General features: G+C 38.0%; 1 protein-coding gene across 1 annotated transcript in view; it reads left to right on the top strand.

Moving 5' to 3' along the window:
- CEP68 (centrosomal protein 68) overlaps window positions 1-27,512 on the top strand; it is a 51,213-nt gene extending 23,701 nt beyond the window's left edge. The window contains exons 5-7 of the mRNA XM_033939639.1: window positions 4,250-4,346; window positions 23,500-23,669; window positions 27,013-27,512. Of these exons, the coding sequence (XP_033795530.1) occupies window positions 4,250-4,346; window positions 23,500-23,669; window positions 27,013-27,063 (318 nt within the window). The 3' untranslated portion in view covers window positions 27,064-27,512. The remainder of the gene's footprint in view (window positions 1-4,249; window positions 4,347-23,499; window positions 23,670-27,012) is intronic.
- The last annotated feature ends 396 nt before the right edge of the window (window positions 27,513-27,908 follow it).

The raw sequence follows: 27,908 nt of genomic DNA, 5'->3' as shown, positions 1-27,908 counted from the left end.
GCAACAGAACCCCACTGACCCTCCCACTGTGAGACTGACATACCTCCGACGTATTCAAAAACAGCGGCGGCAGCAGCACTATGAATGGCAGAGGGAAGGCCTTGACGGGAAAGCTGTGAAGCGACCCATTCAGAGTGCTGGCATCGCCGCTGTATTTGGATGCCCCGGAGGTATGTCAGTCTCATGGTGGGAGGGTCAGTGGGGTTCTGCTGCACAGGGGGATGGGAGGGAGGGAGGGATGGAAAGATGTTGCAGAGTGAAGGCCCGACCCCAGCAGGGAAGGCCGTGAAGCAGCACTGCCACCGCTGCTGCTTTAGGACGCCTCATAATGAAGGTAAGTTAGGTTTCACCTGGGTTGAGGTTGCTAAATTGATGAGTGCGATTTTTTTCGGTATGTGTTTATCTTCCCCTCCTACTGCTGATGGTGGACAGCAGCCCAGAAATAGTGAAAGCCTGGATTTTTTTTTTAACTAGGGACGGAGTTGGGGAGTGTCAGGGACACTCAGCAGGGGCTGCAGGGTCATTCTTAACAAGGGCTTATTTTTGGGGTAGGGCTTATATTAGGAGCATCTTTAAAAATCATGCTTGGGCTTATTTTCGGGGTAGATCTTATTTTCAGGGAAACACGGTATGTTCACAAATCCCAGATCCTGAATTCACTCTCTCTTAGGCTGGCAATAAGTTCTCTCATCAGTCATTTCATTTCTGACTTCCAACAACATATGTATCCCCGATAGTAAAAGACCAAAATACACTTCCCCTCCGCACTTGCGGTGATAGGGGAACAGCATGGCAGCGAATACAGAAAAACAGCAAATAACTTTTTGTATGTTATTCGCTGTTTTTCTGTTAAAAAAACCCTAAAAAAGATACAAAACTGCAAATAACCTGATCTGCAAGTGTAGCGATTTTCTCCGTACAATGCTGGGAGCATCGATTTTCTCTGTGAAACGCTGAGAGCAACGATTTCCTGTGACATAAATTTGGGAGCAGAGCCTGGTAATGAAAAACCACGAATAACCGAAACTGTGAATAAGACAGTCTGACTCAAACTTAAGACATGGAATATGACTGCCCTGCACTACAATCTTCTGTGGCAGATGAATCCATAGCAAAAAGGCTTTTGCATAATTCTTCTTATGCAAGCTCTAGTCCCTTTTCATGGCATCTAAGTTTGTGAATCTTGGTGTTGTCTAGGAAGGCAGCACAAGGTATTTCTTCCCTTGGCTATTTGGGCAAACTAGTGGGGGACAGATGTAAAAGAATGGAAGAATTACAGAAGAGCAAATCGTCATGGATGTGCAATATGATAAAAAGCCCAGTCTGTTCCTCTCCATACAAATTAGTAGCTCTTCTGTTTGTCATTGTTGTGTACAGGCATTCACCTGAACTCTGAAAACAGTCTTTGTGATTGACAGGATCAGAGTTCACTGAGGTTAGCAGACCAATCAGACTCTTGCTATCATGTGCACATCAGATGTACAGTGTCTTTGGTATAGAAAGATGAAATGCAGCTGAGGAATGCAGGAGTCTCCGAACTTGGTGAAAATAAACAAGTGTTACCACTTAACGCTTCCTTAGGCAGAAATAGACTAAAGGCCTAGGCACTGGTTTCATCCAGTACTCTGCAGGAATAAACATATTGACACAGACGGACACACACTCTCCCTCTCCCTTAGCAGTGGAATCCATGTTAGCTTGGTTCTGGCATTATAGGCATGCAAAATGGTTGTTGACTTTAAGTACAAATATTATGGAACTCTAAACATATGTTTATCCGGATTAAGGATAGGTACTTTTTCGATAGTTCTGCTCTGGTAAATTGGTGCTTACATGGTTAAAATGACGTTTGCAAAAAACAAAAAAACTAACTGCAGCCAACTATGTACGAGATGCAGGCAATGTTTTATTATACCAAATATTTATGCAGTTAAAAATACCACCTTATAACAAACCAAAGGACCTGACACAGTCCGTGTTTCGGAAAACACTCCTTCCTCAGAGGTCCATGGTTGCTAAGGTATAAAATAAGCTGCATAAAAGGTATAAAACAACTGCCTATCTGTAATCCTTCTTCACTTGGAATGTGTGACACAAAAATAGTCAAGCAAAAGCAAAAAGGTTTGTTTTATACCTTTTTTGCTGCTTATTTTATACCTTAGCAACCACGGACCTCTGAGGAAGAAGTGTTTTCCGAAACACGGACCGTGTCTGGTCCTTTGGTTTGTTATAAGGTGGTATTTTTAACTGCATAAATATTTGGTATAATAAACATTGCCTGCATCTCATACATAGTTGCCTGCAGTTTGTTTTTTGTTTTTGCTTTGGCTGGCGGTACTGCAGTTTTCGTTGGATTTTGTTTTAAAATGATTTTTGAAAATTATTGTCTCAGAGAGTCTTTTATTTCTTTTTGAATCTTTTAAAGACTGTAGCCTTGTTGAGTGGTGCAATTACCTGCTAACATGTTTGAACTTCACTACCTTTATGTATCTGTTACCAGTTATCCAGTTTAAGAGCTCATATTTTTCAGCCTAGTAAATTAAATCCATCCTTTTTCTAAAAGCTGAGCCAGTGCAGGATTCCTATACAAACACACTTCTTAGGAACAGAGGCTAGTTCAACTTCCTTTCCCCTTCACTTGATCTTTAATTATACAGTATTTGTACTAATTTAATTGATGCAGATTTTTTTTTTTTTTTTTTTTTAAATCTTTATTCCTTTTTATTTCTTTCAACAAGTGTACAGTATTATTACAATTAATTTACATAACACACTTGGCATTCTTAAACAATATTATTATACATGTTTTTATTCCCTCCCCCACCTCCCATCCTTTTCCATATCAATAAAATATTCCTTACAAATTTATATATAATTATATATCCCTTTTTGATAATACAATTAATCTGACATGAAATCTGTCCCTCCCCCCATCCTTCCTCAAACACTTTAAACATTTTATTATACCCAGTAATGCACAACAATAAATATCCCATCCTATTACATATATCTCCTTATTTTTCATAACAACATATTTCCAATATTTTTCCCTCCCTATCCCTCCCATCCCATCCCATTTCTATATATTATCCCCTAAGGAAAAAGAATAAACTTTACTCGTTATAATATTCAATTAATGGCCTCCACACCTCTTGAAATCTTTTAAAATACCCCTTCTGTATCGCAAGAAATCTTTCCATCTTATACATATGACAAACTGAGTTCCACCAAAAATTACAATTCAATCTAGAACAGTCTTTCCTATTAGTTGTTATCTGTTGAATTCCCACTCCCGTAAGAATCAACAATAATTTATTGTTTGCTGTAGATATTTGGCATTTGGCCCTCATACAATTCCAAAAATCACTGTGTCATAGGATAAAGCCACATGACTCTCCATCAACATATTAACTTGATCCCATATTGATATCCAAAATGCTTGAATACATGGACAATAAAATAAAAGATGGTCTAGCGTTCCAACTTCAATTTTACAATGCCAGCATCTATTAGACTTAGAGCAATCTAATTTTTGTAATCTAGTAGGGGTCCAGAATGCTCTATGCAACAAAAAGAACCATGTTTGCCTAATAGATGCTGACATCGTACCTTTAATTCTCCAAGACCAAATACGTGGCCATTGAGATGCATTAATCTGATGCTTAATCTCAATGCTCCAAATATCTCTTAATCCATTTTTAGGCTTCTTATTCAAATAATTAGATATAATTTTATACCACTTTGCGGCCTGGTGACCCAGAAAATCTGCCTGGAAACATAAGAATTCTAAGCTGTAATGATCATTTAAAGATTTCCATTCAGGGAACCCCACCTGAATAGCCTGCTTCAATTGCAACCACTTATAATTTTGTTTTTTATTCAGACCATATTTATGTTGCAATTGTGAAAATTCAAGCATCTTACCATTATCAATTACTTCCGTTAATGATCTTATACCTGCTTTAATCCAATCTTTCCAGACAACCTTAAACCCGCCTATTTGTATCTTGGAGTTTACCCAAATAGTCTGTTGTTTCGATTTTAAAATAGAATCAGTAGTTAATTTGTCTACAAACCTTAATGTTTTCCAAGTATCCATTAATACTCTATTGTCCTTACGTATTCTAGGCACTTTTATACCAAGCAAAAGATCAAGCCTAAGTGGAAAGATAAGTGATCTCTCCACCCTTAACCACTCTGGTAATTGTTCTGGTAATTGATGCAGATTTTAAAACTTTTTTTTTTCTAGAAATTTAAGAAAGACATTACGAAGCATCATGCGCTGACTACCAGTGTTCTGGAAAGTGGAAAGACTCTTCTGCAGTGCATGTCCTCTAATGTACCAGGTAACATTTCACGTATTATAAAGTTAGTGACTTGGTTTACCAAAAGCAATTATATGAACTGCTTTCTTTTCTATTTGAAAATGACATGATTATTTGGAATGATGGATAATCTTCAATAATTCTTTTTATGTTTTAAATTCTTTATTCATTTTCAATTGTTACATCAAGTGATTTACATAAACTCAATAAAAATTTATATATACATACTTGATAAGCTCATCTATTAATATTTGATTTAACTTTTTAATATTTCAGAAATCTAAATTTATATATTTTTAGTTAATATATCCTATCCCCTCCCCCCTCTCTTCAGAACCTCAATACATGAATAAAGTTTTAATACAATCCCCCCCTTCCCTTCTTATCAAATTCTAAACATGGGAAAATTAATCATTCTTTACAATATTCAGTTAATGGTCTCCATATTTTTTGAAATTTATTTATATATCCCTTTTGTGTTGCTATAGTGAGTTCCATTTTGTATATATGGCATACAGAATTCCACCAGAATGTATAATTTAATCTGTCATGTTTTTTCCAATTATATGTGATTTGTTGTATTGCTATTCCAGTTAAAATAAATAGAAGTTTGTTATTACTTGATGATATTTGACTTCTTGCTCTCATAGTTGTTCCAAACAATATGGTATCATATGTCAGGGCTACCGGATTTTCTAACATCCTATTAATTTGGGGCCAAATTGATTTCCAGAATGTTAAAATGAATGGACAAAAGAATAAAAGATGGTCTAATGTCCCAATTTCAACATGACAGTGCCAGCATCTATTAGATTTAGAGCTGTCTATTCTATGTAAACGTGTAGGGGTCCATAAAGCTCTATGTAAAAGAAAAAACCAAGTTTGTCTCATAGATGCTGACATTGTACATTTTAACCTCCAAGACCAAAGTCGTGGCCATTGAGATGCATTAATATGATGTTTTATCTCAATGCTCCAAATATCTCTAAGACCATTTTTTGGTTTTTTATTTATATATCCAGATATTAATTTATACCACTGTGCGGCTTCATGTCCTATTGAATTTATCTGGAAACACAAGAATTCCAAACTGTGATAATTTGTAAGATTTTTCCATTCAGGGAACCCTACCTGAATGGATTGCTTCAATTGCAACCATTTAAAATATTGTGTTTTATTAATATCAAATTTATGTTGCAATTGTGAAAACTCCAGCAACTTACCATTTTTTATTATATCATCTAAAGTACGAATACCTGCTATCATCCAGTCTTTCCAGATTATTTTGAAACCGCCTATTTTGATCTTGGGGTTTAGCCAAATCGTTTGAGTTGTTGATTTATTAATTGGGATAGGAGTTAGATTACTTATATACCTTAAAGTTTTCCATGTATCCATAAGTATTTTATGTTCTTTGTATAGCCCTAGCATTTTAATACTAATTACATGACTAAGACGTAAAGGAAATATGAGTCTCCATTCTAGCCAGAACCAGTCTGGAATATTATCAGTGGGTTCTGGGAGGATCCAATACATACCTTGACGTAAAATATAGGCTTGATGATACCTATAAAAGTTGGGAAAATTTACCCCTCCCTCCGCAATTGATTTTTGCAATGACACTAAAGCAATTCTGGGGTTTTTCCCGAGCCAAATAAATTTTGTCAATATCCTATTTAACTTTGTATAAAAAGAATCTTGGAAGAAAACTGGTATCATACCCATTTGGTAACAAACTACAGGCAAGATCATCATTTTAACAGTTTGTACTCTTCCCCACCAAGATAAATGTAATGGATTCCAATGATCACACATCTCAGTCACTTTTTGTAATAAACATTTTTCATTAATTTTCATTGTGTCATCCAAATTTTTTGTAATCCAAATTCCAAGATATTTAATTGCTTCCTCTTTCCAAACAAAAGAGAATGTATCAAATAATCCTTTTGTACAATGTACATTTAATGGAAGTATTTCTGATTTGTTCCAATTTATCTTATATCCAGAAAATTTTCCAAATTTTTCGATTAATTCAAGTAATTGTGGAATGGTAGATTCTGGATTCCTCAAATATAATAATAAATCATCAGCATAAGCAGATATTTTGTATTCTTTATCTGAATGAGGTATACCCTGTATCTCCTTCATTTGTTGGATTGCTATTATTAAGGGTTCTAAAACTATATCAAACAATAGAGGAGACAAGGGACAACCTTGTCTAACTCCTCTCTGTAGATTAAATTTTTCTGAAAACGTATTATTAATATATAATCTAGCAGAAGGGGAGCTATATAATGTTTGTATCATTTGTATGAATCCAGGACCTATATCAAACCATTCCATTGCTTGATACATAAAAGTCCATTCTACTCTATCAAAAGCCTTTTCTGCATCTAGAGAAATAGCAAAAGTAGGCTCATTCATTTGTTTTGATAGGTATAACATATGGAATGCCAATCTGGTATTATGAGATGAATGTCTTTGAGCTACGAATCCTGTTTGATGCATACCTATAATATGTGGGAGAGTTTTAGCCAATCTTAAAGCTAATATTTTTGCTAATATTTTACCATCTACATTTATTAAAGATATTGGCCTATAGTTTGAAACCAAAGTGGGGTCTTTATTTGGCTTTGGCAAAACGATAGTTAATGATTCTGCTATAGTGCCATTTGTTGAACCTTTATTAATTTGGTATTGATAAAGATTTAGTAAATAGGGTAACAAAAATTTTTGAAATGTTTTATAGAATTCTATCGTATATCCATCACCACCTGGAGCGGATCCAACTCTAAGGGATTTTAAAGCTGTTTCTAATTCTTTTAGTGATATTGGTTCATCCATACTTCGTTTTATATGTTCAGGAATCTTTGGACCCTCTAACATTTGTAAAAATTCTAAACCTTCTTTTTTTTTATTTGAATAAGTCTTAGAAGAATAAAGGGATCTATAAAATTTTAAAAATTGTTTTAAAATAGAATCAATATTTGTAAATGTTACTCCATTTTCATCTTTTATTGCAATTAATTTTGTTTTCCTTTTTTTTTGCTTTAAGGTAATTTGCCAATATTCTTCCTGCCTTATTTGAGTTTCCATAATACATTGTTTGTTGAGAAAATAAATCTTTCCTGATCAATTTAGATGAAATCTCATTATATTTTATTTTAAGTTTCAATAATGCTTGTTGAATAGATATTCCCATTTTTCTATTAGTTTTGTTTCTAAATTTTTAATCTCATTTTCTAAATTTATAAATTCTTTTTTGATCTGTTTAAGATAAGCCGAATATGAAATTATTTGACCTCTCATTGATGCTTTAAAAGCATCCCATAATATTTCTTTAGAGACTTCATTATTATCATTTAATTGAAAATAATCTTTCATTTTTATTTGAAGATTTTCAACAAAGGTTGTTTCAACAAGCAAGGTATTATCAAACTTCCAAAATGGTCTATTTATATACTGATCTATAATCTTAATTTTAATCCAGACCCCACCATGATCAGATAAAATGATTGGATCAATGGCAGCTTGTGATATCTGATGTGCCAAATTCTTTGAAGTAAAAATATAATCTATTCTAGAAAAAGAATTGTGAACATGAGAACAAAAAGAAAATTCTCGTCCATTGAAATGAAGTATTCGCCAAATATCCATCAAATTACAAGAATGTATCAAGTTATCTAGACCCATAGATTTCATATATCTACTTGGGTTTTTATCCAACATAGGATCCATAACAGCATTAAAATCCCCAGCTACTATTAAATTAGAAGTAGCCAGTGGTAATATCATTTGTTGAATAGACTTGAAAAATTCATTTTGGTTCAAATTAGGGGCGTATATATTAATTAACGTCATGGTAGTATTTCCCATTTTCATTTCCACATTTACCCATCTTCCATTAGTATCCGATGCTCTCAATCTAAATGATGCATTACATTTTTTATTTACTAGAATAGCAACACCTGCTTTTTTTCCTATTGCTGGTGAGAAAAAACATTGTTTGACCCAGCCCCCTTCTAACTTTTTTGATTCAATGTCTGAGAGGTGGGTCTCTTGAATGAAGCATATATCAGCTTCTTGCCTCTTCAAAAATAGTAAAGCTTTTTTCCTTTTTATTATATGATTTAGACCATTAACATTCAATGAAAAAATCTTAATTTCCATTTAAAATGTTAAAGTACCTTTCTTTAAAGTATATACGTTGATTAATAGTATTTATTAATTTATCCCATTTTAATAAATTTTTTATATTTTCCCTTTCCCTATCTTTACCCATTTTTATATTAAATTTTACTAACCCTTTTCCTCCCTCCCTACCCCATTTAAATACGAAAACTTGGATACGCATATAATGGTTAGGTGTAAATAACTCCCCAAGCTATTACTCAATTTAACTATATTTACTACAATTAATTGTCCCTTCTATTTATTTAAGTATAAAATACCAGGATCTATATTAGTAATATATAGGATTTGTAATGATATTATAATATTATTTATGTATTTTATAAGACATATATATAATATATATATATATATATAAATATCTTCACATACATATATATTATATAAATACATACATGCATTCATATATATCTGTTTGAACCATGTGAGATTCTTGAATTGAATATAAAGAGAACCCATAAAAGATAATAAAAATATTAACATTTACATTTTTAAAGATAAGAATTGCATCAAAAATCTTCAGAAAAATTAAAGATAATTCTTAAGTTTATAAATTGCCATGACTCTTTTACGATGGTCTACTTTCCATGTGTTTATTCCACGTCGCATTACCCTTATCACAGTTTCCATCTTGAATTGCTGTTCCTAGGAAGTTGTCCCGGCTGAGGCCCTCAGTGTCTGTGTATTTTCCTCCTCTGTGAAAAAGTTGGAGTTATTGAAAGTCGGAGTGTGCTGGCGTCGCTGTAACTGTGGTATATAGGGGATCTCTGTTCTGTTGTTTTTGCGTTCACCGGCATTAAGCCTTGGAGAGAAATCGGGCTGATGGACGGCGGGACTCTGGAGTAAAGCCCTCCGATCTCGGGCTGGGTAGCTGATGACCAAATCTTCGCCATCTAAGTCTGGTGTGTAGAAGGCAGGCAGAGGCAGTGGAAATTAATTCATCAACCACTGTTTGTTAAAGTCAGACACCGGGGAAACGGAAGCGGGCAGCGACGGCGGCAATAATACAACTTCCCCCTGCCGGAGGGACCGCCCGCCACACGAGAGATCATCCCGCCTGTCCGTTCCGTCCCAACTCGTCACCACACAAGAAATTCATGTCCCTCTACCTCTGCCATTGCTGTCACCGTTATTAAAATGTTAAATACATATCTTTAGCCGCCGTCAATCTCCGATCTCGACCATAGCAGGGTCACTCTCATTTGTCTAGACAAAGTCTACCAATCCTCAGGTGTAGGCTCCACAATCTTCTTGTCCAATCTCTTTAAGTTTTTACTTATAAGTTTATATTTTTCATTTTGAATGGAGGATTTTCTTTCTTCGCTAAGCAACGCCCCTTGCACATCCTGACCAATCAGCAGATAGTGTATTCTAATGTCAATGAGTTATAAAGCTGAGTTCTGCGTCAGAACCTCAAACGGAAGTCTTCCAGCCTCGTGACATCTCTTGTAAGTTTGTTTTATTACATATTGTAGAATCTTATTATGAAAGTTAGTTTAGAATTATGACTTTAAGTTGACATCGAGTGAAGAGTTCTTTCCTTGTTAGTTTACAAGAACCTTCTATGTAATTCAAATATAATTCCATCCTCGTGGATTTTCGTCCGTTGTGTCAGAAGTTTTAAAATTTAAGTTTCAACTGTAAAATTTTTGTATGTCATTTAATCCAAAGTCAAAAGTATATAAATTGTATAGAAATTAAAATTAAATATGATATGTTCACTTACTTACTCTTAAGAAGACATAGGTTGTTCATTTTGCTCTATGAAATCTTGTAGTTTTTTGGGGTCTGAGAAATTTTGGGTTGTATTATTGATAGTTATTTTCATTATCGCCGGATATAAAAGACCATATCTAGCCCCCATTGATTTTAATTGTGGTCTCATGTCCAAGAATTGTTTTCTTTTCATTGCAGTTTCTTTTGCGAAGTCAGGGACGATATGTATTAATGCGTCTTGACATTTTAGATTTCTATTTTCTTTGGCTAGTTGGCAGATTTCTACTGCTTGTTGATGTCTGAGCAGTTTAAAAATTAAAGTTCTTGGGCCCAGTTGTGAATTTTAACTTTGGGTTGGAATCCGGTGTGCTCTTTCAATTTCTAAAGCTGTTTTAAATTTCAAGGGGAGCACTTTAGGTAAAAAATTCTGTAAGAAGGTAATAGGGTCATTTCTTTCTACTCCTTCCGGCATCCCGATAATACGTAAATTATTTCTACGTTCACGATTTCGGCTGTCTTCAAGATCCCTTTTTATTTCTGTTACCTCTTTCCATAATGTTTTATTTTGTCTTATTTCAATATTTATTTGTTCTGAGTTTTCTTCCAGAATTTTTATTCTGTTTTCTGTTATCTCTACTCTCTTGGTGAGTATTGCCGCATCGTCCATTGCCTTTTGTAATTTTTTATTGCTATCTAGAACAATTTCTTTTATTTGTCTTAATTCCTCCATAACGTCGGGGCTTTCATCAGATGGTAGCGGTATAGTCGAGGGAGGAGTAGATGGTTCCGGTTTTGATCTTTTGTTACTTCCTAATCCAGATCCTCCAGCCTTCGGTTCTCCTTTATTTTGTTTGTTAGATGCCATATTAAGTTGTTAAATCCTCTTTTTTTCTTATTAAAGTTTGGCTATTTTTGTAGTTTTTCTATATTTTGGCTTGTTTACACGGAGCTAGTCGTTCACCCGACCATCTGAATTCGCGTCCAAGCCACGCCCTCCATCTTCAATAATTCTTATAGGTTTAAGTGGTCTTCATTTAAAGAGTACTTTATATTGGAACGTAACTCAAAAGAACACCCAAATATGCATTAGCAGTCTTTTTTGAAAATGATTGGTTGGCTGACTGGCTACAACCTGATAGGAACTTAAAGGGGTCCTACAAGGTTTGGGTGACTGTCAGTGGCTGCTCCACCTTCTGTGTTTGTTTCTTTCTCTTTTCCATGTCACTGATAGATTAGTAATATTTTATGCAGGGGTATTACTGCTTGTGATTAAAACCATTAGACAGTTTAATATATACAGTTTCAGTAGTAACATGTGGGATAATTTGGAAACTGAGAGGGGCACCATTTGCATATCTCTTAACTTATAATTCCATAAAGTAAACTTTAAATAATTCCATAAAGTAAACTTTAAATGCAGAAAAATGTTCTTTTTTCCATTCTTAGATATTTATATACAATAATCCATCAAAAAAGATGGATAAAGAATATTGCAGATGACTTTTTAAAATCGATATTGAAAAGAGCATTAACATCACAGAATAGGATACTAATGGCAATTCCTATACTCTACAGCAGTGGTTCCCAAAGGGGGTGCTACCACCCACCGGTGGGCGCTGAGAAATCTAAGGGGGGCATTTTGTGTCCAAGTCAGATTGAGGGGGCATTGAGAACAAGCTGCTGCCCCCTTGAGCAATTGGTGAATCCAATGGCCACTGATGGCAGCACTGCCCCAAAGCTTCTCCTCTGACGCAAGCCGCCCAGGCGGAAACAGGAAGTGCGTCAGGAGAGAAGCTTTAGGGCAGTCGTGTGGGACTTGGTGAGAACGTTGCTGCATCCGGACACCTCAAAAAGAGAAAACTATGAAGAGTGCCCACGAAGGTGAGGGGAAAGGAGTAAGGTGGCCCGATGAGGGGAAGAGGTTGAGTGGCGCTGAAGGGAAGTGGAGGGAGAGGAAGGAAGGATAACAGACGCTGAAGGGAAGTGAGGAGGGGAGAGAGAGGGAAGCAGACACTGAAGGAAAGTATGTACAATATAGTTTACCCAAGGGGGCGCTATCTAATCATTCACTGAAAAAGTGGACTGATTCAAAAAAGGTTGGGAACCTATGCTCTACAGTTTTGAAATTGTAGCCTAGCCTCTAAAAGATCTTAATAAACTGGATGTATGAGCAAGAAAACTTTTCTATGCCCATGAGGTAATTTATAAGAATCGGTATATGCTAAGACTGTATTTTCTTTAGACAGAAAGTGGGACAGACTTGGAGAAAGATAATTCATATAAGGCCTAATTCTATATATAGCGCTAAAAAATCAGTACCAATTAGAATGGCACTTAGCACGATTCTACAAGGTGCATGAACCTTTTCTAGAATTGTGCTTAGCTCCTGTGTGCAGTGTATAACTTAGGTGCACCCATTTAGGCCAGCTAAAACCAGGCCTAAATACCTGTGCCTAAGTTGTGCGCAGATCGAGCGTATTCTATAACAATGCTCATAGCTGTTAGGAATGGCTGCGATCTGCCCATGGCCATACCCCCTTTTCAAATACACACACTGCAGCTGGCCCTGCTTTTTATAGAATTGCACCTTCCAAGTTGGGCACAACCTTTAATTAGTGTCAATTATGAGTTGTTAATTGCCAGTTATCGGCACTGATTTGGCCAATTAATTAAGTTATGCTTACATATTGGCTATGCGTGCCAATGTGCGTGCACAACCTTAGGCATCATAAACAGAATTTGGGGGATAGAGCTTCTGTCATAGCCTCCAGGCATATTTAATAGCTCCAACAGATCCAAATACACAAAAAATATTGGCATATGAAAATAAACATCCAGAATCCATATCCATCATTAAACTTGTACAAGCTTTCTGATGACTAGAGGACATGAGTGAGAATCCACCAGAATACACAGGGAAGGAAACAAAAATAGAGTTTGGAAATCAAGAGAAACTCTTTCAGGAGTTAGATCAGCAAACACTGAATAAGTGGTAAAATGCAGAAAAATAGTAGAAAATAAAGTGTGTTTCTTCATGAATCATATGATGATCAAAACCGGATACACAAATGGTCATAGAGAAGTGAACTTTAAACCAAAGGATGAGAGATTGATAGTTGCAGCTCAGGAGAATGGACTATGGACAGGATTACACAAACAGAGGAAAAAAACAGACCATAGATTATGTAAGGAAAGAGCCAGGAACAATCCACATCTTGTAGCTGACAGCAAAACTCTGCTGGGAGACAGTTTGTATATGGAAAGCCACAGCAAGGTTGTGCGTCCCATCCATTGGAAACTTTGTAACCATTACAACTCAACTACGAGTATATTGGGAAAGTACTGGGATCACGACACTAAGAGGATTGTGGGAAATGAAAATATGATCACATGGGGTATTCCAATTCCAAGCAATAAAAAGCTTGATGCAAGAAAACCAGACATCATGATAAAGGAGAAAAAAAGCACAAGAACAGCATTAATAATAGAAGTCTCCTTGCCAAGTGATTATTCTATACATTGAATGGAGAAAGGTCTTCAAATACCAAGCGTGCAGTCATAGACCAAAAAATCTGGCAAAAAGATACAGAAATATTCCCATTATATTGGCTGCCACAGGCTTGATTACAATCCTATACATGTTACAGTGGTTAAGTCTAGAAGGAAGCTCTCTTTGGCACAATGTAAGTACTATAGCAAGCATTAGCAATAGATTTGAGTAGGAGCATACTCCATGTACCCTAGCTTAAAAGTGAGGGTCATTACTGTCATGGTATGCATAAAAGTAACACAGCTCTTTCTAAAACTGCAACACTGAGGACATAGCCATAAACATGAATGGCGAAAAAGCCTCACACTTAAGTGACAGTGTTGTAACTATAGTTCAACTTGCTGTCTTAAGCATAGTCATAGGTAGAAAAAAAAACTCCACTCCATAAAAAAAAACAGTACATATCAATGGAACAATGAAAAACACATAGGATATGCACTCAAAGACTGAAATAAATAGTCACTTAAATGCAACCATCCATTTCACATCACCAGGAATACCAACAGGTTTCAACTTAAGCTTTAACAATTTGGACTTGCAGGAACATCCAAACAAAAAATCTTTGTTTTGCCAACCCTCCAGCTTCCTTTGGGGGAATATATCAACCAGTGCACAGATATCCACAACATAGTAATTAGGTTATTTAACTGCTCATGGAACAACTTTCGTGTACTACTTCCAATCCGTGTGAATTCCCATCTTACACATCACTCAATACTATGGTTCAGACCCTTGGACCAAGTAGTGTTCAAAGTATAAATCCACCTTTGTTCCATTTGATGAAGGTGACTACGTATATCTCCTTTAAGAATTGAACATACCACTGAACCAATCACTGTACATCCTAGTATTTCAAAGAATGTTGACTCTCCTTAAAGTGATTAACCAAAGGATTCTCTCCTCTACCACATTCAATATTGTAATGATGCTCAAACAATCTTGTTTTTAGCTGACACATCATTTGTCTAATATATGTCAAAGCACTGGGACAAATAAACATATACCACATTCTGAGAGACATAGCTCGTATGTAACAAATTTTAGAAAGAGCTATGCTGGATTGATTGTTGCTGCCCTTATACTGTGTGTGATACATAAAACTAAGCTATTTGGAGATATTATCCCCAAGAACATAAGAAAGTCCATACTTCAATGATTGTATCTGGACTAATACTGTCTTGACTTCCAAGACTATTTCCAATTCTGAAATTAGTTGTTGTGGGGTCTGAGTCATGACCTGACCCACTCCTCCCCTCCCCTTCCTTTCCGCCGAAGACTAGAAGCTAGTGTGCACAGTGGAGAATGACTTGGTGACAAATTTGTCGCTGTCCCCGCAGGAACTCAATTTCCCTGACCCGTCCCCATGAGTTTTGTAGCTGTCCCTGCCCCATTCCTGTAAACTCTGCTTTAACTGCACAAGCCTCAAACACATATGATTTTAAAGTGTTTGAGGCTTGTGCAGATGAGGATTGAGCTCGCAGGGATGGGAAAATGAGTTCCTGCGGGGGACGGGGAAAAATTTGTCCCCTTGTCATTCTCTGTCGTAATTCCAGGCCTATTGTTTCAACATCTTCATTCAGGTATCAGTGATAAGCAAAAATGAACCAAACAAGCAATACCGTGTTTCCCCGAAAATAAGACAGTGTCTTACATTAATTTGGGGTCCAAAAATGCATTAGGGCTTATTTTGGGGGGGATGTCTTATTTTTTTCAATTACACAGTCATCTCTCCCTTCCTCTCCTCCACCCCAATTCTTCCTCTTTCTTTTCTTCTTCCCCCCTCTATGTACAGCATCTTTCTATTCCTTCCTCCCATCCCCCTGTGCAGCAGAACCCCACCGACCCTCCCACCATGAAATTGACATACTGTACTTCTGAGACAACCTAAAGCAGCAGGGATGGAGGTTGCTGAAACAACGAGTCTGATTTTTTTTTTTTTTTTTTTTTCAGCAAATCAGGCAGCACTAGTGCCATGCAGATCTTAACTAGAGCTTATTTTTGGGGTAGGGCTTATATTAGCAGCATCTTTAAAAATCATGCTAGGGCTTATTTTTGGGATAGGGCTTATTTTTAGGGAAACAGGGTACACTAATTGGAAATAAAGATCAACAATCAAAAGCGATATATGTAAAAATAAATGTAAAGTGGAGGTGGTGAAGACGAAAAATGTATTTCTTTTTTTTTTTCATATTTAAATGTTTATTAAAGATTTGGTAAGATATAAGAAACACACAATGCAACAGTCATCAAACAACATCAAATGCAGATAATACAGCAAAGACAAAGGAATAAAAAGCTCACCAACCTTACATTTTTCTCCCCCATTATTCCCCTTTCCTCCTCCCCCTCCCCCACCCGAACTGACTTCTCCTGCCCAATACTCTCCAAGGTACCCCCCTCTACCATCCCCCAGCACCGAACAGACGAATGAAGTATCGAGGCCCAAGAGACCCACTATAAAGTAGCTAACAGCGCTTCCAATTTGTGCCATGTTGAGGTTTGGGGTATATATACATGGCGATGTTTAGCAACCGCCATCTCCATTCTCCTCAGGGAGACCAAACGATTGACCCAGGTGAGATGAGAAGGGGCCACCCTATTTTTCCAATGATTGGCAATTAAACATTTTGCTGCCGCCAAACCCCAATGAAGGAACTTAGTCTGCCAGAGATGCTCCCTAGTATTATGTAACCCGAGCAAGCAACTCTAAGGGGTCACTGCAACACATTCGCCCAGACACACAGACATAGTACGAACCACTTCAATCCAAAAGGGGCTAATGAGCACACAATCCCACCAAATATGTAAAAAAGACCCCACATGTGTACCACATCTCCAGCATTGATCAGACACTCCGGGGAACATTCTGTGCAGTCGTTCCAGGATATAATACCACCGAGTGAGAACCTTATAAGCATTCTCTTGAACCAAGGCACACGAGGAAGCCTTATATACCTCCCTACAAATAACCCCCCAGTCTTTAGTGGTGAAATGCAACTCCAAGTCCCCCTCCCAATGCCTTTGAAAGGGAAAAGAAGTGGGCGAGTTACCTCTCCAATACTGGTACACCACTGAAAGCGGTCCAAGAACCTTGTGCAAAAGCAGCCACAAATTCTCCAGGTGTTCCCGGTCACATAGAGGCTGAGAACCCCAACCCTGAGCCCTCATAAAATGTTGGATCTGAAAATAGGCCAAATAGTCCCCATCAGGCAAATCATATTTGCTCTTGAGCATAGCAAAAAAAAGGAACCCAGAGGACCCCCATCAAATCTCTAAAGACATGTATCCCCTTCTGAGACCACCGGTGAAAAACCCGATTGTCCCGGCCTGCCGGGAATTGGGGCTCTGCCTGTGTATTAGCCAGGGATGACACTAAGGCTCCATTACCCAATTTAGTATGTACTTGGGTCCACACCTTAGCCAAATGTTGTACAAAGGGGTTATTGATGCTTTGGATCCAAGGACGCTGCAAACCCGACACCCAAAGCCTATGCTTCAACAACTTCCGGCCACCATACTGCTGTTCCAGCTGTACCCCACTTTTGTGTTCCCCTAATTCCCAGTCAAGCACCAATTTGAGCTGTGCCGATTGATAATACCACTCAAAGATTAGGTAGCCCCCTACCCCCTACTTCTCTAGAAGCCCATAATAAATTTTGAGATAATCTGGGAGGCTTATGTTGCCAAATAAAACTATGAATCTCCTTTCCCAGGCCCCGCAACTCCCCTGAAGACACTGGTACAGGCAGCGTTTGAAAGAGGAACAGCAACCTAGGGAGCACATTCATCTTGACAACGGCTATCCTACCCCACCAGGACAGCCATAAACCATGCCAACGCTGTAGATCAGTTCTGATATGACGATAAATAGGTGGATAATTCTGTTCATAAATTCGGGCAAGATCCCTGGGGATATAAATGCACAGGTACCTAATCCCATGGGCCGCCCATCGAAAAGGAAAATGCCCCTTAAGCCCATCAACCTCTAATGGTGTCAAGGTCAAATTCAAAATTTCCGTCTTATCCAAATTTATTTTAAATCCCAAGACATTCCCATAAGTTTCAAAAAGCTGTAAGAGATGCAGAATGGTAATCTCAGGTTGCCCCACATACAAAAGAATATCATCTGCAAAGAGCGCTACGCGATGATCCTCTCCATTCCGCAAAAATCCAACCAGGTCAGGATGATGTCGAATGGCCAAAGCCAGAGGTTCAATAGACAACGCAAATAATAAAGGCGAGAGCGGGCAGCCCTGCCGGGTCCCAAGATAAATAGAAAAAAAATCAGTATAAGATTGGTTGATCTGTAAGCAAGCCCACAGGGCAACAAAGAGGGCTCGAATCCATGCACTGAAGGTACCCCCCAAACCCATACGACCCATCACCAAAAAATGTATTTCAATGCAAGAAAGCTTGGGATAAGTACTTGGATTTCTAAGGGAGAAGAAGGGATAGTAGATGGCATGGATAGATAGACTAGATATGGTCTTTAATCTGCCTTCATTTTTCTTTGTTTCTATTATATGCTGATTACATTTACAATTGCAATTGTGAAATAAAGCTGATTGCTCTCTAGCGTTGTAGATATATTTGTATTAGAAAACTCTGGATGTGGATACATGTTTTAAAATCAACGAGATTTTTTTTTCATCTAAAATAGGACAAAATTAGAATAAACACTAAAGAACTATTTAAATTAGTATCATCAATCTTTAACATCTATCCGCTTGGACAAGCACCCCAGGATATCCCTCCTTCTGCTGAGGAGTTAGCCCAGTGTTTTAAATCCAAGATGCTTACTTTAAAGAATTCTTGTCAAGGACCACATAATTTTTAAAGTTTAATGACAACAAATTCTCCAGAAGGTATGTCTTGCCGATTTACACTTGAGAGTTTTTAAGAATCCAGATTGGAATCAATTCAAGTTATTATATAATAAATATTTGAATTCCCATTGTTCTCTTGATTCTTGCTCTCCTACTATTTAAAAGCCTCTCCAATATATTTTAAAAAATGTCTTTTTGAGTGGTTAGGTTATATGTTAAAAAATGGAGAGTTTGCAACAGATTGGGGGGATGGGACACAATAATAACTCCAATTGTTAAAAACCAGAAAGAATCAACAACCTTAGCTTCTAATTACAGACCTATTGCTTCAATCCCTCTATTTCTAAAATTATTGAAGGGTTTGATCTATTTACAACTATTGGATTATCTCTAAAGCAATTTCCAATTTTGCATGAATCTCAATCTGGTTTCCATCCCTTACATAGTACAGAAACCGTGTTAGTATCTGTATTAGATTATTACTCACCTTGTTCACCAAAGGCCATAGCGCTCTGATCATACAATCTGATTTAACTAGCGCTTTTGACCTTGTAGACTACAAGATCTTATTTGATTGTTTGGATGATATAGGTGTCTCAGGTAAAGTATTTCATTGGTTTGAGGGATTCCTTCAATCTCTGACTTATCAAGTCTTTTGAAAATGTCCACTTAGGAACATGGAGAAATCCCTGTGGTGTTCCGCAGGGTTCTCCATTACTCTTTAACATCTATTTAGCATCATTAGGAAAAAGATTAATTTGTGGATAAAATTATACAGTTATGCAGATGACATCTCTGTTGTAATTCCTTTAACTTTCCAACTTCATGCGACATCTCAATGTATTTCATCAATAATTTCAATAGTGGATCATTGGATGAAGTACTTTTACAAATAAAACTAAAATTTTCCTAGCATCTCCATCTAAATGCAATGATGAGACTTTGCTCCTGAACGGAATTTCTTATCCAGTAGTTTCAACTATTAAGGTACTGGGTGTTCACTTGGATAGAAATCTGTTAGTGACCAATCAGGTTGATGTTTTAGTCTGGAAATGCTTTTTCACACTTTGGAAGCTTCAGATGATTAGACCCTACTTTAATGACAACTTTTTTAGATTATTAATTTAGTCACTTGTTTTAAGTATCTTAGATTACTGTAACATAATCCATCTAGGGGGTCTTTGTAAGAATATTGATCATCTTTGTTTAATTCAAAACACTGCAGTTCGTCTGTTTTTTGGATTGATAAGGTCAGATCACATAACACCTTATAGAAAATTACACAGGCTCCCTGTGGAAGCCAGAGTATTTTTCAAACTAGGGTGTTTTTGTTATAAAGTACTAGATCAGGGGTGTCCAAATCTGGCCCGCAGTGTAATTGTATTTGGCCCACGAGAAAATACCAACTGTCTAGACAGTTTTTTGATCCAATCAGCTCACATCCCCATTAGGTGCGTCATCACGTTTGATGTTTTTACAAGTTCCCGCAGCGTTCTCTGGCTCTCTTCACAGTCTCACACTGCATTGCAGTAGCACTGGACTCTTCTGCAAATGCTTTTTTGGTTAAGTATTGATTTTTTCATCATTTTTTCTTCTTTTTAATCCCTAGTTGTATATAGTCTTTTGATCACGTTCTAATTTTGGCGTTTTGTTTTCTGGTGCTCATTCTTTTCCAGTGCTAGTGTTTTTCTGTATTCTTATTCGTTTTCTCTGCTTCACATAATGGTTTTTATTATGATTATATATTTACGCTTTTTCAAACATATGGTATGTTATTTCATCCCTTTTTGGTTTTAATCTCTTTGTAGTTTTTCTGTTTTAAGTTTGGCTCAGCTATTTTACATCAATCATGGACTAGTTGTACCTTGCATCATTGTTTTTTTAAACAAAGGAATTGGCATTGCGTGTGCGGCATTGGTGCACCTAAATGAACGTGCCGAGTTATGGAATTTCCCCCCGAATACTTTAATTTCAGTTTCAGAAGTCCAAAATGACATCATAAACCTTTTTTTGTGTTTCAAATGGAAAAAAGCTTTTACTGTTGACTAATAAATTATTTTAACCAGTTTAAATATATTCCATTGAGAACAAACAAAATCTAAACTTTGACTAATAAATTATTTTAACCAGTTTAAATATATTCCATTGAGAACAAACAAAATCTAAACTTTGACCATTTTTGTACAAACATGTTAAGTATATTCTTCTGAAATGGTTTTTGCACATTAGAAAAGAAATTAAATCTTCACAGTTCCATTAAAGAGAGATCGAGCCTTCTAGAAAGGGGGGGCAGGTGCACCAGTCATCTTTCCTTCAATAGAACATAAGAATTACCGCTGCTGGGTCAGACCAGTGGTCCATTGTGCTCAGCAGTCCTCTCATGCAGCGGCCCTTAGGTCAAAGACCAGTGCCCTATTTGAATCTAGCCTTACCTGGAACTTATCTAACCTTTTCTTGAATCCCTGGAGGGTGCTTTCCCCTATAACAGCCTCTGGAAGAATGTTCCAGATTTCTACTACTCTCTGGGTGAAGAAGAACTTCCTTACGTTTGTACGGAATCTATCCCCTTTTAACTTTAACAAGTATTTGTGGTTTTGATATATGATTTATTGTCTGTCACTAAGATCAGTGAGTGAGTCAGCACTTCTTTTTGATTTTGCAAGGCCCTGTGCTGCTTCTGATTTGACCCCTAATGCTGAGTCTTCCCAGTATCTCAATTTCGCTTTCATTTCTTCTGTGCCACAGTGGGAATTGACAAGATTATGATCCTGCTGAATGTGCTCCATTGTAATCCAGCCCAGAGAAAAGAGACAGAAGGACACATGATTAACAGACCTGTTCTATAGCTGGGAACCAGCCCAGACAAGTCTCGGTATTGGTTTTAAAAAAATAATTACTCGGATCATTGTTGACGGACAGTGTCTTAAATTAACAAACAGCACTAAGGAGTACATTAGAATTTGCTCTCTGTAAATCAAACATGTTCTATATGTTAAAAATTATTTGCTTCATTACTGTCAAAACTTTGTTGTCTTAAAAATGGAAATGGTATGTACTTGCCTATGGTCTTGGTCCTTTCTGGCTTTCATGGGTCCAGGGAGACTTGCTCATGCTACTACCGTGTTTCCCCGAAAATAAGCCCTATCCTGATTTTCGGGGTAGGTCTTAATATAAACCCTTCCCCAAAATAAGCCCTAGTTAGATCACCCCCGAAGCCCCTCCCGAATGTCCCCAACACTCCCCGACTCCATCCCTGGATTCGCTGACAGCAGCGCTCCCCCTCTCCCCGCTAAGTCGAACCCTGCTGAACCTCCCACCCATCCCCCTGCGCAGCATCTTTCCATCTCTCCCTCCCATCCGAACCTCGCCAACCCTCCCACCACGAGACCGACTTACCTCCCTCCAAACAGCAGCGTTGGCAGCACTTTAAACAGGCTGTTTTGCGGTCTTCTCTCGCCGGGTCCTACCCTCTGCCGCATCACTGAAGATATCATCAGAGATGTGGCACAGTGAAAGCCACAGTGGGAGAAAGCCACAAAGCAGCCTGTTTAGAGTGCTGCCGACACTGCTGTTTGGAGGGAAGTATGTTGGTCTCGCAGTGGGAGGGTCAGCGTGGTTCTGCACGAGAGGGATGGGAGGGAGGGATAGAAAGATTGTGCTCAAGGGTTCTGCACGAGAGGGAGGGAGGGATAGAAAGATACTGTGGAAGGGTTCTGCATGGGGGAGGGAGGGATAGAAAGATGCTGCAGAGGTAAGGCACAAGGGGATGAGTGAGAAGGGAGGAAAGATGCTGCACATGTGGGGAAGAGAAAGGAAAGAGGAAGAATTGGGTGGAGGAGAGGAAGGGACAGATGATCATTGTACATGAAAAAACTAAAACATCCCCTGAAAATAAGCCCTAGTGCATTTTTTGGACCCAAAATATAAGACACTCTTATTTTCATGGAAACACAATAACAATGAACTGTGCTCCATCAAGAAAAGAGCCACCAGTGACAAGTGAGGTTTCTTCTTTCAGCAGCTCCTTGTTAGCTGAGTTAGGTCAAATATCAGTCCATCCCCTTTGAGAGGTGGTATATTAAAATTCAGTCAATTTTGTTAAATTTAGGAGTTAGAAGAAGCCCACATGGTCTTTATGTGCCTAATTTTCTATGTTTCTGTGTAAAAGGAAGAGGAGTGTTTGTGGAATTGTGCCTGCTGTATCAGCTGTTCTCTTCCTGTCAAATGCTTGTGTTTAGGTCCAGGTTTCTTTGTGCTGTTTGGATCCCCTCTCCCTTTTGCCTTCCAGAGATCAACTGGGGTCTGTGGCATTATGAACAGACATAGTAAACCACAAGTTCCTATTCACTAACCCCACCTAAGAATGGTTTTTGTTTTGCAGATACATTGTAACTGAAGTCCTCTGATATTAAATAGAAAGTGATCTCAGGCAGGGCAGGATTAATTTGTCGAGGGCCCCTAGGGACCCAAGTACACTGGGTCCCCTGCCCCGTCCCACCATGCGCCCAGGCGGAAACAGGAAGCTGCGTCAGAGGGAAGATATAGGCAAGCAGCACCGCTTGCAAAATTACAGTTCCCATTGCCTTTCTTACCCGCGTTGCTTGCTTGTCTTACTTTCTGTCGATTGGGGGGGGGGGGGGCGCGCATTGCCGATCGATTCTGGAGGGGCCCATCGCCGTTTGGAAAAACAATGTTGATGCCCTCCTTCATCGGGCCCCGCTAACCATTTTGGGCCCTAGGCACGTGCCTACTGGGCCTATTGGTTAATCCTGCCCTGATCTCAGGTTAAGATTAAGAGAAATACTGCAGTCACTTCATTTACTTTTCATGTTGGGCAGCAGAAGTTTTGTTAGTAGAAAACTCACCCCCTCGTTTGACTTTTAATTGTTAGTTCTGAAAGATGCCCTTGGAATGATTTCAAAACAACCAGAAGAGCTTGAGAGACATGCAGACCGGCTGTATGCTTCAGTTATAGCGGCCATGGATTCCATCACTGATGATAGTCTGGGGGTGACCAGTGAAGCACAGCAATCCCATGGGAAGGGATTTGAATACAGTCTGGTAAGAAACATGATCCTGAAAGAATGTGGCTCTGAACCAGCTTTTGTGAACTTGCTTTGTTGAAAATCATAGATAATGTTACTAGAACTCTAAAGAAAGCACTGTTTAAATCCAAACGCCTCATTAGAGGTGAACCAACCCTCCTTGTTCTACCCTTCCTCTCCTTGCATTTATATTTTTTTTTAATCTCAATGTATTTTTTGAAATTTTATGTACTTACCTTCCCCGTGATGTTAGTCTTAAGTCACTAAATTTGGTGATTGGTTTATCTTTCTCCCCTAATATTTTTTTTACATTTGCTTTTAAAATTTATTTTATAAATTGTAAACCGCCTAGCTATTCTTTTGTGGTAGACGGTATAGCAAGAGATTAATAAACTTGGAAACTTGGCTTGCACAGGAAGCAAGATCAAAGCTTGTGTTTGGTTTTAGGCAGACATAGAATCCAAATTGAAAAGTGCATGCTCCTGAGCATTGCACAAAGGTGTGTTTTGCTAACAGTGTATGTGGTTGTGTATGTAGGTGAGCGAGGTTCAGTAGGAGAATTTAGAGCTAAGCTGGGGGATGACTAAGTGCATAGAGGAGTTATGAATGGGCAGGGAGATGGTGGGTGTGACCAGTGGTGAGTGGCAGACTGGAATAGAGATTTTGATTGACTGAATTGTTATGGGGGAAGGAGGAAGGGGTTACTGTATGTACTTAAATGGATGAGAACATTATAAGCAGAGACGGGCTCCAAGAGTCAGTGTATGAAGGGGAGGCTCAATGAGTGGATGATGGTTAGAAGTGGGGTGGGGGGGTTGAGTGACAGAGGGTGGTTGAGGGAAATGAGTTGGATGACTTGTTGAGTGCTAGGGAAGCTGAACTGGGTGCTGCAGGGAAGTAAATGGGGGTGGGGGCAGGGAGGTGATTTGACAATATTGAGAGGCTGATGCATAAAACTTCCTGCATGGTTATCATGAGTTTAATATAGTCTTACTGCAGGATAGCAGTGTAGAAAGTGTTTCAGCATATGTATTAACTCAGAAGAAACCCTGACCACACCATATGCAAATGTGTTGAATTGGCTATACCTAAATAACCTATTCCTAATCTACAACAGAGCATTGCCTTCTATTCCATGACAATTTAATTTTCTCGGGTGTCTCTCATGAGGAACTTTGTCAAAAGCATTCTGAAAGTCTAGATATGCTATGTTTTTGTTTTTTGTTTTTTAAATCTTTTATTCATTTTTAAAACTTACAATAAGTGTCTCATCAAATAAAAACATTTTAACTTAGATACAACACTTAATATTCTACAATAATCCATTTAAAAAAGTTTATCACCCTCCCTCCCCTCCCTTCCATATCAAAAATATAACAGATATATCATATAATAAAATATTTCTTAACATTCCTTACAATTACAGAAAAACCAAACTCTATCCTCCCCTCCCCCCCATCTTGGACATGTACTGTTAAGGGAAAAATGGAATCTATGAGGTTATGAAGGGTACAGACAGAGGGATAAGGGGGGGGGGGACCACCTTACAGGTCATGGACCTGATGGGCCACCGCGGTGAGCGGACTGCTGGGCGCGATGGACCTCTGGTCTGACCCAGCAGAGGCAACTTCTTATGTTCTTATATTCATTACAATAATTTGTTAAAGGCTCCCAAACATCCTAAAATTTTCTTAAATACTCCTGCTGTGTAGCTATTACCCTTTCCATTTTATATATATGACATAAAGAATTCTACCAGAAACTATAGTTCAATCTATTCCAATTCTTCCAATTACTTGTAATCTGTTGTATGGCAACCCCTGTCATAATAAGTAAAAGCTGCTTATTTTTTGAAGATATTTGGCTCTTAGCCCTTATTGACATGCCAAATAATACATATGACAATGCCACCAGATTTTCTAATAAACTATTTGGCCCCATATTGATTTCTAAAAAGCCATAATAAATGGACAATAGAATAATAAATGATCTATGTTAATCAGCTCACCTTTATCCATGTGTCTGTAATTTCACAGATCACCACTGGAACCCTTTTTAAAACTCAGCATAACATTGGCCACTTTCCAGTCTTCAGGTACTATGGATGATTTTAGCAACAGGTTACAGATCACTAACAGCAGATCAGCAATTTCACTTAGAGTTCTTTCAGTACCCTGGGATATATACCATCTGGTCCAGGTTAAAATCACAGCACACATTTTAAAATGATAACTTTCCCCATAAATATACGTAATTAATTTTAGTAATTATTTGTGTCAGGGGCAGTAAGGCCTTTGTTTTCCATGCTGTTGCCAGAACCAGCTGGTCTGCTGTAACTGTATGGGCCATCAATTTATGTGTGAGCTTCCGCCACACTAGTAATCAATACTTCAATGTTCATTTTAAATTGTTGTCTGACTTCAGTGCTGGGGAAAACAGTGAAACATATAAAAAATAAAATTATGGAACACGTAGACAAGCATGGTTTAATGGGACAGTGTCAGCATTAGTTCACCCAAGGGAGGTCTTGCCTCGCCAATTTGCTGCATTTTTTGAAGGTGTGGATAAACACGTGGATTGCTGATTGACATAGTATACCAAGACTTTCAGAAAGCTTTTGACAAAGTTCCTCATGAGAAACGCTTGAGAAAATTAAAGAGTTATGGGATAGGAGGCAATGTTCTGTTGTAAATTAGGAATAGGTTACTGCACAGAAAACAAAGGGTAAGGTTAAATAGTCTTTTTCTCAATGGAGGAGGGCTGCATGGATCTGTACTGGGACCAGTTCTATTTAACATACAGTGGAACCTTGGTTTACGAGCATAATTCGTTCCAGAAGCATGCTCGTAAACCAAATTACTCATATATCAAAGCGAATTTCCCCATAGGAAGTAAGGGAACCTCGCTTGATATGTTCCCACCCCACCCCCCAAGGCCAGCGGCGCTTCTTCTTCCCCCCCCCCCCCCCCCCCCCGAGAACCAGCATCGCTCCCCTCCCTCCCCGAAGAGCATCCAGCCTTACCCCCCATCTGGCACTGGCACACAGCCCACAGGATGTGCCGGTGAAAGAAGTTCCTGCCTCTTGCCTGGGCCTTGAGCATCTGTGCATGCTCAAGGCCTTCTGGTTCTCGCTCTCTCTGAGATTCTAATCACACTGTCAATCCTAGCCAAATTGTTCCAGGTACAAACTTACGACAGGAAAATAACTACTTTACCTGCATGTAAGTCGACTTGAGCTACAACGGAAAAAAGATAAGCTAAATTCCAAAATACCTTCCCTTACCTTTTTGAGGATTCTGATTTCTGTCCCTATCTCTCACACTGAAACAAACATTAATTTTCTTTCTTTTTTCTTTCAGATGCGGCCTCTAGCAGACATGAAACATGTCAATACAAATTTGAAAGTGTGATGTATGATACCCACCACTGTTCTAGGGAGTTGGATTGATTTTTAAACTTTATGAACAAAATCAATATATGGAGTCTGACATTTTAAAACTGTTTCAAATTTATTTTTGTAAAGTTTGGTAAATGCTGTTACTTAACTAAGTGGATAGTTTTAATTAAGGGACATTTCCCAAACCCTGGGATCTATTCCATTACTTATTTATTTTTATTTTTTTGTACTTTTTTGTTATAATGATAAAGCATGCACACTTGTTCCAGGTATCTCCAAGCCCAGATCTGGGCAGACAGCTACACTCACTTCTGGACTCAAACTGTGTATGCTTCTCACACATTCTAAACCAGTGGTCTCAAACTCAAACCCTTTGCAGGGCCACATTTTGGATTGTAGGTACTTGGAGGGCCTCAGAAAAAAAATAGTTAATGTCTTATTAAAGAAATGACAATTTTGCATGAGGTAAAACTCTTTATAGTTTATAAATCTTTCCTTTTGGCTAAGTTTTAATAATAATATTGTCATTTATGGTTAAAAAGACATATGATTAAGAAACTGTTTTATTTTACTTTTGTGATTATGATAAACATACCGAGGGCCTCAAAATAGTACCTGGTGGGCCGCGTGTTTGAGACCACTGTTCTAAACTAAACAGAAATCATGCAACTTACTGATTTTGAGAGATGCGTTTTGTGGCACTAAAAAGACATCCCTTCCATCTGTCACATCCTCAATCTGTCACTTTCCACTACAACTATTACTGATGTCTTCAAACATGCCATAATTATACCACTCCTCAAAAATCCTTCACTGGACCCTCCCTACCTGCCCCTCCAACTATCACCCTATCTCCTT

The sequence above is a fragment of the Geotrypetes seraphini genome, chromosome 3 (genome assembly GCF_902459505.1).
Source record: "Geotrypetes seraphini chromosome 3, aGeoSer1.1, whole genome shotgun sequence".
Classification (NCBI taxonomy): domain Eukaryota; kingdom Metazoa; phylum Chordata; class Amphibia; order Gymnophiona; family Dermophiidae; genus Geotrypetes; species Geotrypetes seraphini.
This window is presented reverse-complemented; position numbering and strand designations above follow the sequence as displayed.